This window comes from Stigmatopora argus, chromosome 18 (genome assembly GCF_051989625.1).
Source record: "Stigmatopora argus isolate UIUO_Sarg chromosome 18, RoL_Sarg_1.0, whole genome shotgun sequence".
In the NCBI taxonomy this organism is placed as follows: Eukaryota; Metazoa; Chordata; class Actinopteri; order Syngnathiformes; family Syngnathidae; genus Stigmatopora; species Stigmatopora argus.
The window spans coordinates 6,605,451-6,616,317 of NC_135404.1; the positions used below are offsets into that span (position 1 = coordinate 6,605,451).

The following is a 10,867-nucleotide window of genomic DNA, read 5'->3' on the forward strand; positions in this document are numbered from 1 at the left end:
CAACATGCCTATTTTGGGTCATTGGGGGAAAGTGTGCTATGTTAGGAGACGACTTGTCCATGTTGGTTTAGCGGCTCACCGGATGTTGAAATGAAATGGGTGCTTTGAACTAAAGATAATAAATTGATATTAACACTATCTTTTTTTTTCCAGACTCAGTTATTGGTCATTGACTCTCTGGATTTCATTGACAATGGGTGTAAAATTCTTGGAGTGAACGTTTCTGAGGTGGGAGTTTATTCACAAATTGTTTACAATTTTAAAAATAAAAAAACATGTCTGTGATCCTCTTTTGGTGGTTTTGATGGCAATCCATGTAGCGAAAGTTTCTGAGGTAAAGGTTTATTTGGAAGTGTTTTGTTAAAATGTGATTCTGGACAGGAAAATCTTACGTGGAGAGGGTGTCGGTGAAGGATCGTGTTTTATTAAGGTCTGAGGTGAGAATTTATTTGAAAAGAGATACATGGTATGGAATATGAATGAATGAAAAATAAACATGGATGATAAAACACTACAACTATGAGGGGAATTTAAGATTTTTTATTTAACACTTGATGAATAGTCATCTTTCACTGCCATTGACGGCAATAGGCTCACAATACATTCTAGCTAGGAGTAAAGTTTATTGGCTCATTGTGTGGGAAAAGCCAAAAATGCCACCATCAATTTAAATTGATTTGATTCAGTACATATTAATGAATGAATGAATATGTTGACTACTTATTTATTGATGATTTAATTATTTGTTGTTATTATTTGTGCACTTCTCTACTTATGTATGTTGTAACTACTGATGTTGACTACTTAGTTATTACTTATTTGTTTGTCTGTTTGTGGTTATTTGTGCACTTTGTGGGGAAAACTTTAAATCTCATTATACTTGTATAATGACAATAAAAGCATTCAATTCAATTTGTAAATATATAAGATGATATCTGAAGGCTAATTTACATCTTTAGTCCCTTGTGCAGGTTGAAGCCCAAACAGATTGGACGTCTATTCGTGTCAATGAGTGGCCTCATTCAATGCCAACGGATTAGACGTACATCGCCGTCAATGGCAGCAAATATAAATGGTAGCTTTCAATTCCTAAATCAATACAGAGCACTCCAGAGTATCTCATATGTGTGTGTGTCTGTTATTTCACAGTAATCTCCTCGTAGATGTGAAAACGCGGCTGGTAATATTCCGAATTCGACCTACTAAATCCTCGTCTATTGTGTGCTCGCAAACCGAGCGGCGCAGCGTTGCTATATCTGACTCTGACATCATTATTGCAGGCCGACGGGAAGGATCGCTGCGCACCGCCCTTTAAGACGGGTCCGAGGCTCGGTCTTTGATGAGAGGGGGGAGAAGAAGAAGAAAAGAAAAAAAAGAGAAAGAAAAAAAAAAGTGGCGGCGGCAGTGCTGGTTCCGAGACGAGGGGGGAAAAGCGTGCGAGCCAGCCCGAGCCACGGTGGCACCGAGCCGGAGAAAAGCAAACCGTGAGTGCATTTTGTGTGAGCCGACACGCCCGGGCAGACAAGGAAGGAAGGGTGGGGGAGGAGGACCGCGAGGACGGGGGAGGACCGACCGGACTCGGGACCGCGGGAGACGGAAGTAAGCGAGGGGGGTTGCTCCGAAGAGGAAGCCCTATCCCTTTAAAAAGCGAGTGGGACATAGCGCGGCGAGAAAAGGAGAGGAGGGGGAGAAGAACGAGGAATTAAAAAAGAAAAGGAAGAAAGACACAGGGAGGGCGGAGGGAGAGCGGGCGATAAAAAAAGAAAGATGACATCCTCGCGGCTCAACGGCCGAGGTGGGGCGACGGGCCGCGGCCCGGCGAGGGCGTCGCTCGCCCGGGCGCGCGCTTAACTCGACAGCGAGGCTTTGGAAAACAACCGAGCGGCCTAAACGGAGGAGCTCGCAAAACAAGAGATTGACTCGTTAAAACAAAGCATGAATTGACGGGCTGACAGATTACGTGTCTTATTACCCATATGCGCAGTCACGGGGAACAAAAAAAAAAAGATTTATTTCACTGGGGGGTTTTAGTGTTGTGAAATTCGGACGGGAGCTTTTAGGCGGCCGAATTGGGTGTTTTTTTTTTTTGCGGTGACCTGCTACTACGGCTCGAATTTAGTCCAGTCAAAGGTCCAAATAAGGGAGGTCGAAGGGGACCTTGGTGCTATCCGACCGACGATCGTTCTCTGCTGCACCCATTTGGTTCAACGGCGTCATGCCAACTCCGTGACATCAGCAGCTTGGCACGCCACTAAAAAAACAACAACACCGTTTTAATTTAGTTTTTCAACATCCGGGTGGCGTTGGCTTCATTTTGTTTTTGTTATGTTTGGAGGGCCCCCCCAAATCATGCGTAGGTCGCCCTCCAGAAGCTGATTTTCTAATCTCCATCTCAGTGGCACAAAATGGATGCTGCGTGGAGCAATTTCCTCTTCCAGGTAGGCTTGGTGAGACCCTCTTTTTTTTTGTTCTTATTCAAAATTACACTAGCTCATACTTGGGCAGTAGCCAGGATGGAAGTGTACCCTTTATGTGATGATGGCTTCTTGTGTCTCTAGAATGCTCCCACCCAAAACCAAGTGGAGGGGGGCCTCCAATCGGAGCTCATGGCGGTCCACAGCAGCTCTCCCCAAACCCCACCCACCGAGCACGTAACTCAGCCTCCCTCCACCGTGGACACCACCGCTCTCAAAGAGGAGCCCATGCCCATCGAGGTCCACGGGGCCGAGCCGCACCCCGCCGCCACTTCGTTAGGTACGCCGACATACCGCGTCGCTGTCCTAAAAAAAACCCACGTCAAAATCGAGTAGAAATTGAACGAAGGGTCGCCGGGAAGTTCAAAGGTTGATGTCGACGACTTTTTATATTATATTTTAACAATACGTGTACATTTTCATCAGTTGTTTTAAGCACTGTAGACACGTGTTAGTTTCCTTCCTCAAAACGTGAATAATAGTTGATTTATTTGCTTTACTTATTTCTTTGCAAGAATTAACTATTTCAAAAAGGAAACAATTTGAAAACATGAGAAAATTTGATCCTATTGACCGTTATTTTTGTAACCATCCCTGGTAAATGCCACTTGGAAAAATGGTCACAAAATCTGAAAATTCTCTTTACTCACTACGAAATATGATTTTTGACATTTGGCAACTCTGGATCCTTCCGAAAACCAAAAAAATGCACCGCCACTGTCAGATGTTAAGTCGAAACCACTATTTTCAAGTATTAGTAGATAATTAAATATCTTTACATATGAGGCTTCTGGCCCGGATTCAGCTGGGATAGACTCCGGCACCCTAATGAGGATAAAGCGGTTCATAAAATGAGATGAGATGAGATAGATAGAGCGGCGGTAGCTCCGTCCACTCTTGCACGTTTTGTGTTTTTGCTGCTTTTCTGTCATAATGATTTGATTTGGTGATTCTTAATGATCCCATTTACTCTGATTTGCTTTGTACTTTGTGCTTTTGCTTTGTTGTTCTGTCTAATCATCCTCTTGCTACTGCCACAATGAAATTTCCCGAATACGGGATGAATAAAGTTATCCAATCCAATCCAATATTGATATTGTATCAAATGGCCCATATGGCGATAGATAATTTTTCCACCGTATCAGTTGTACAGCGTGTATTCATTGAAAAAGAACGACTATGATTGTATTTATTTCTTTTTCCCCTTTGTTTGGCAGTGAAACCGATGTCCCGGCCAGCCCGCGTACCGCACATCTGCGCCCTTTGCAACAAGCAGTTCAAGAACAACTACAACCTGCGGCGGCACCAGTCGGTCCACACAGGGGTACGCATGAAGGACAGGGCCAGAGAGCAGGCGGAGGGGGCGCAGGAGGGCGCCGCCGGCCAGCTGCTGGCGGCGGTGGTCCCCTCGGTGATGGCGGGGGCCGGAGGGAGGGCGGAGAGGACCCCCGGCGTGCCCCTCACCCTGCTGCACCTCTCCGCTCTTCCCCTCCTCGCCCCGGCGCCGTCGGTCAGTCAGGACGCGCCCCACGTAGTGGCTAGTGTTAACCCCCCCCTTGCTCCGCCTCCTGCTGCTGTCGTCATGGCCACAGGGGCGACAGTACAGGTGGGTCAGGGCTTTGTGCAAAATGGCTGTCGTCAACTCCCGACCTTCCAGCATGTTGTTTCTTTAAAGGAACGCTCGCCCCCTTCGAAGCAGCGAGGAAAAGTCTACACACCCCTGTTCGAATGCTAGGATTTCGTCGGGTTAACTCCTTCCGTGCCGGGCCGGGCCGTCGACGGCCACAGATGTCCGATCACGACGCTAGGGTTGCCGCAAAGGGGTATTTTGGTTATTCGCCGATTGTTTTTGCGACTGATCGGCTCGTAGAAAACGTCACTTTACTGAGCTTGGCATTTTAGCTCTGTGCTGAGCAAATTGAGAATATGATTATGTAACTTTATTATATATTTTAGAAAATTTTAGAGTTTTAGAAAATTCAAACTAAATTTTTCACCAAAAAAAGTGGGTTTTTTGGGGCGTTTTGACTTAAAATGTCAAAACTTGCAGTCCCCCTTAAAAAGATTTTAAATAAAATATTATTTAAATAAATTTTAGAGATTATTTACCTGTCCTACATTTTAATTAAGAACTAAGAAAATAAATTGAAACACTCAAAAAGCAGATTTCCCTTCGAGAAGTCAAATTCAGTCATGTTTTTTTTTTTTTAATGAATCCCTTATTTCGTTGAATATCACATTTATTTGATGCAAGTTTGATAGAAATTTGTCCTTGAGTGCTCTTGAGCACAAACATGAAAAACCTGCTGTGAATTTAAATGACTTCACCTCTAACATAATCCAATGTGGGGAAAAAAAACAGAATTATTTTCTATGCAACGTAGAAACCTGACAGTGGTGTGTAAACTTTTTTTAATCCACTTGTGAAGTAATGAGGACTTCTTCCCAACTCCATTTCTCTATTTGCGTATAAGAAAACCTCCCAGAAGTCGCCACCCCGTTCCCCTGCATGCTCTCTGCAAACAAAAAAAAAGAAGCCCTCTAACATCCAGAGCAAATATCGCACCGTTGTTTCGACTGTTTGCCATTGACAGAAATAAACGTCCAATCCGTCATATGTCCCGTGTTCGATTTATACGAGTGGTTCATCCACACTAACAGGGTGTTTTTTGCATGTGTGTTAATGTCCTGCCTTGTTTCCTTCCTTGAATGTTTCTTTCATGTTTGCCTTTTCAGCGGCCGGCCAATCAGAACCCGGCGCCGGTGAGAAAGAACCACGCGTGCGAGACGTGCGGCAAAGCCTTCCGCGACGTTTACCACCTGAACCGCCACCGGCTCTCCCACTCGGACGAGAAGCCCTTTTCCTGTCCGATTTGTCAGCAACGCTTCAAGAGGAAGGATCGCATGAGTCACCACGTGCGATCCCACCAGGGCGGCGTGGAGAAGCCGTACATCTGCCCTCACTGCAGCAAGGCTTTCTCAAGGTTGGATTGTCGTCTAAATCCACTTTTTACTCCATTTAATTTCATAATTAAAATAGGTAATAAGTACTTTTTTTCAGTCAAAAAAAGGAAAATACTGGATCATTTTTGTGTTGGATTTCAAAACAAAAACAGTAAATATTCGCTTTTATTCAATATTTGTATTTTATTTAACTAAACAAATAACAAATGAAAAATTTTTTTGAAACATGATTATTTTTCAATTTTTAAAAACAGTAAATATTGGCTATTTTATGGGGCCCTTGATCATGATGATTTATTTTCTCAAGGCCTACATTAATTTTGTTTTAGCAAGAAACAAAGTTGACAATTATTATTATTTTTATTATTATTAGCCTTTGGCTATAATCTTACACATTTACATATATCATTAATATGTACTGTCCCTTTATGAAATAAATCAAACTCCAACTCAAGTTAATTAACAGACTAGCTAGCCATAGAAAAAAATCTTTATTTGGAAAACCCCTTTAACAATAAGTTTTACGAAATTCACCCAATTTTCCCAGGAATCGGAGAAAATTACATTTTTGTATGATAATAAGCTAACCAGTGAATTCGATGCTAATATTTTTACCTTTTCTGACCCTGAGAATGCATCCATTGCTTTATGCAGCTAAAAAATATTACTAGTAAAACAATGAATTCTGACATTCAGCATTTGATCTTTTCCCTTCCAGGCCTGACCATCTTAACAGTCACGTGCGACAGGTGCACTCTTCCGAGCGACCGTTCAAATGTCCGGTAAGTCCGTGTTGATTGGATAAATGTTGCCTTCAATGGGTTGGCTGCCATTGACAGTGATTTCAATTGAATGCTTTTATTATCATTATAATGTATAATGAGCTTTAAAGCTTCACAAACCGCAAACAGATACATCATCAATACATAATAAATAAGTATTCAACCTAAAAAATAAGTACTAGTCAACATCATTGATATATGATGACCATTAAGTCCATATTATAATATTACAAGATTCAAATCATATTACATACAAGATTAAAGTGGTTTTGTTGCTTATTTTTCATGGGCATCGACTTTTTAATTTTCACGTCATATTAGGACATTGAAGTCATTTTGGGAGAAAAAGTCGCAAAATTATAAGAAGAAAATTGGCAAATGACTTATTTTTATACGGATGTCAACTTTTGGCAATGAAAGGTTGGTTCAAAAAAATTAGATATTGAAATACTTTTCCTTCCTAAAACCTTGATGATAATGAATTTATATTGAGAATTTATGACAGAGTTTAAAAAATGGAAAATTGCTGTAAGTAGTCTTCTAAAAGTACTCACTATTATATTTTGAGATGTGAATTTTTGTTGATCTCAAGTATGAATAAATGGGATGTTTTTTGTCGTCTGTTGCAGACGTGCGAGTCCAGTTTTGCCACAAAAGACCGCTTGCGTGCGCATATGATCCGCCATGAGGAAAAGGTCCCGTGCCACATCTGCGGGAAACTCCTGTCGGCCGCTTACATCACAGATCACATGAGGGTGCACAACCAATCGCAACACCACATTTGTCACCTGTGCAACCGCAGTAAGTCCACATGTATGGAGCAAAGTTTTTTTTTTTTTGACGGAGGACATTATTATCTAGAACCGTATTTTCCAGCCTATAAGCCGCAATTTTTTTCAGTGCGGCTGAGCCTGCCACTAATACTCGAGTGCGACTTATGTATGTTTTTTTGATTTTATTCTCCCACCACTTGCAGCCTGTTGGTTTTTTTTTTTTGGCTTTTGTCATCTGGGTTTTCTTGACAGATGCCCGTTTAGCCTGATGTTCCCCATTTTAATATTCTTACTTTATTGTATGTTTGCTCTTGATTTCTGATTTAAAAAATATGCCCTGAAAAAATACGACTCATACTCAGTATGATAATTAGTTTTTATAATTAGTTCCAAAATTACAGTTTATACTTAAAAAAAGAAATACAATATTTTTATTTGATATAACATTAAGGAAATATTGAAAACAGTCAACTCAAAATATATTAAAAAATAGGGATAGTTTTCCAAGTACTATTTATATTTTTCTTTTATAAATTATTTAAAAAATGATTAAAAACTGGTTATTTCCCTATTTTCCCTCATTTGAAAATAATCTAATCTTTGATAATGACTGGTTTTTCTTTTCTTGATTTTTCTTTTTTTTAAATCAAGAAAATATTGACCCCTTTTTCCTTATTTTTTCAAATGTAAAACATTTTTGAATATTGAAATAGTATCATATACATTTTTTTCACTTTAAAATCACTTTGTCATGGACCACGGTCTACAACTTTAATGTCAATAGCAGTAACAAGATTTAAAAATACTACCACATTTTCACGACTATTAAGCGCACTTAAAAGTCTTAAATTTTCTCCAAAATAGACAGGGCGCCTTATAATCCAGTTCGCTTTATATATGGAAAAATGTCATTCATTGGGGGTGCGCCTTATAATGCGGTGCGCCTTATAGTCGTGAAAATACGGTACTATTGGCCCGTAGAAGAGGATTTGAACCATTTTTTGGCTCCAAACAATGTATCCACCCACGACCATGATAATGGTCAGCACATATAAAAATGGATGAATTTTGGTCTCCACCCTGGCCTGACTTTAAACTCTTCTTTTCATCAGGCTTCACCACTTTGACGTATCTACGCGTCCACGCCCAGAAGCACCACGGCCAGGAATGGAAGGACAGCCCGGGCGGCTTCGGCGGCACGGCATCCGGCGGCGTCCTGGTCTGCCATCTTTGCGGCGTCCACTGCAAGACGCCCACCCAGCTCCAAGGTCACATGGGCACCCACGCCAACAACCAGGGCGCCCAGAGCCCCACCACTTCCGACGCGATCGCCGGCAGCTCCGTCTCGCTCGCCAACATGGTGAACGCTCCCACCGTCTACGTGGCCGGCGGCGCCGTGGTTGACCTGCTGGTCACGGACTGCTCCAGCATCGCCGCGCCGCAGTCGCAGAGTTAGCGCCGGACGGCAAAAAAAATTATAATAATAAATAAATAAAACAGTCAGAGGGCAAGGTAAGCCAAGTGTTGCGGGGATGCCAATCTATTGAAACACATTTCAAAGCTACATTTCAGCATGAATTCGTCAATTTTTATTTTTTAATTTTTTAAACGCAGGACGGCAATAGACGTCCAATCCATTTGAAGTGAGAGTTCCGTCTGAAAAAGCTTTGTAGTGCGACTTGTAGTCATGAACAACAAAAAAGGCAGGTTTAAACTTTAATGTACTAAACACTTGAGCACACTGGCTGTTATTCACATTGATAGACATCCAATTCGATAGCGCGTAATTAATTACTAGGCGTTGTTGGCTCCTTTAACTCATTGGCAGCCATTAACAGTTTATAGCTGTCAAATCCATTTGAACAGGGAGGGCAGGCAATGAATGCGATAACTCATAAGTCAATTCACTGGGTTCCATTGACGGCAGTAGATGTCCAATCGCTAAGCCCATGCTAACGGAGTGTGAGAGTTTCTGAAGTGTGGGTTTGTTTGTTTTTAAACAAGAAATGTGGAAAATACACATACAAAAACCCGCATTGTATTTAGATATTGTCTGTGAACGGTCATGTGACGGGTGTCCGTCCAAATGGATCGGACAACTCTGGCCGAAAATGGCTGCCAATGAGTTGAGAATTTGGGAGGTTCCACCGTAGAATGAGTTTCTGACGCTAAGGTCTTCCTCTCTGAATCTGAAAACAAAAGACTTTGAATCAACACTTTGACGCTGCACCTCAATGGAAAAAACAAAACAAAAACCAACTACCTTTTTGCATGAACACAAGCTAACTGGGCTTCTCACCCCAAAATGAACTTTGAGTGCTTTCACTAAGGTTGTAAACAATAATACCAACATGTCTTGTTTTTTAAAAAATAATAATTTTGTCAGCCATTTTATTTGATTGTAACATTATTGCCATAGTCTTTTTTTTAATTTTTTTAAAATTTTATTTTCTCTACCTGCCAGTCCAATGAGTAAACATTAGAGACTAGATTTAGTGTGTATAGCACCTAACATTAATTAATCTTTTATTTGGATGGATCTCACCGGTTGCAACGTTTCAGATTTTGAGTGATTATGTTTATAATGTCACTTTTTTTTTTTCTTGTGTTGAAAATGTTCTTCCTTCCTAGGTGTTGAGAAAATGTCATTTACTTAACATTGTTTGATTTTACTTCCATTTACACTACGATAAAAAAAACACAAAAAAATACCTCTAGAAATCTGTACGGCTCATCTAATGCCTTATCATAACCAATTGCATTTTCATTCTTTTATGATGATCAGATCTTAGTCATGGGCTTCATTCAGAATATTAATGGGATGTATTTATATTTATATTTTTATATTTCTCAACAGTATGCATGTCTAAAGGGTTAGTGCTAAAAAAGAGAAAACATACAAAAACCTTGATGCTTATTACAGTCATGAATATTAGGTTATTTTGTAGATGGAGTAGAGCTCATGTTATGATTTTGTAATTTGGACTATTTCAAGTAAAATGGGTAAACATGCATGGTGTGGTGTTTTTTTTAATGTGTTGGAGAATATTGAATGGGATAGGTTTTTTTAAGCAGACAAAATTCAACAAAAAGAAAAAAACTACTTTTAAAAACAAACAATATAGCTAAAGAATACTCTGTTTTTGAGAGAATATACATAGATAAAAAAAACTATATATGTGTGCGTGTGTATTTATATATATATATATAGCTCTGGATTATTACATTTTATTTATAGGTTTTATTTATTTCATATTAAAAATAACAGTAAACAGTTAATAATAGTAAATTTGCAAGTAGAAAATGAATTTGATGAGCAAATGTGTCACCATTTCATAGTTTTTCCCAATAAAAATATGCATCGGAGCTATTCTGGGTGTGACGTCACAATCATAATTGATGATTATGCCTGGTTTGCTAGTGCTATGCTAGCTAGTAATTAGGATCTACTTTATTTAGCATTTTGTCTCACTTTAATTTACAGACTTTGTGTAAAAAGTAAGATCTAGTATACTAACATTTTAAAGTCACTTGCTATTGACGTCAAACCGGGAAGGTCGGCATTGAGTGGCCCGGTGGAGCGAGTGGTTAGTGTGTCGGCCTCACAGCTCTGAGGTCCTGGGTTCAAATCCAGCTTTGGTCCACCTGTGTGGAGTTTGCATGTTCTCCTGCGTGGGTTTCCTCTGGGTACTCCGGTTTCCTCCCACAGTCCAAAAACATGCATAGTAGGCTGATTGGACACTCTAAATTGCCCCTAGGTATGGGTGTGTGTGTGCATAGTTGTCCTTTGTCTCCTTGTGCCCTGTGATTGGCTGGCTACCGATTCAGGGTGTCAGCTGGGATAGGCTCCAGCACCCCCCGTAACCCTAATGAG

The 10,867-nt window shown here is 40.5% G+C and overlaps 1 protein-coding gene across 7 annotated transcripts; it reads left to right on the plus strand.

Annotated features, from left to right (window-relative positions):
* The first annotated feature begins 1,278 nt into the window (after positions 1-1,278).
* mazb (MYC-associated zinc finger protein b (purine-binding transcription factor)) lies at positions 1,279-10,005 on the plus strand. 7 transcript variants are annotated; one of them, XM_077626279.1, is made up of 8 exons: positions 1,279-1,484; positions 2,336-2,447; positions 2,559-2,754; positions 3,692-4,080; positions 5,211-5,458; positions 6,157-6,220; positions 6,850-7,021; positions 8,106-10,005. In XM_077626279.1, the coding sequence occupies exons 2-8, from the start codon at positions 2,406-2,408 to the stop codon at positions 8,447-8,449; spliced, it is 1,455 nt and encodes a 484-aa protein (XP_077482405.1). In that variant the 5' UTR covers positions 1,279-1,484; positions 2,336-2,405; the 3' UTR covers positions 8,450-10,005. The 7 variants fall into 7 exon arrangements, with proteins under 7 accessions (XP_077482405.1, XP_077482408.1, XP_077482407.1 ...); XM_077626282.1 differs by having other exon boundaries at positions 2,336-2,438; XM_077626281.1 differs by having other exon boundaries at positions 2,397-2,447.
* The last annotated feature ends 862 nt before the right edge of the window (positions 10,006-10,867 follow it).

Bases quoted from the DNA above. Each gene is read 5' to 3' on its own strand.
- mazb (XM_077626279.1), top strand. From the start codon at position 2,406: ATGGATGCTGCGTGGAGCAATTTCCTCTTCCAGGTAGGCTTG. The intron at 6,221-6,849 runs GTAAGTCCGTGT...CGTCTGTTGCAG, and splicing joins AGCGACCGTTCAAATGTCCG to ACGTGCGAGTCCAGTTTTGC. The intron at 7,022-8,105 runs GTAAGTCCACAT...TCTTTTCATCAG, and splicing joins TTGTCACCTGTGCAACCGCA to GCTTCACCACTTTGACGTAT.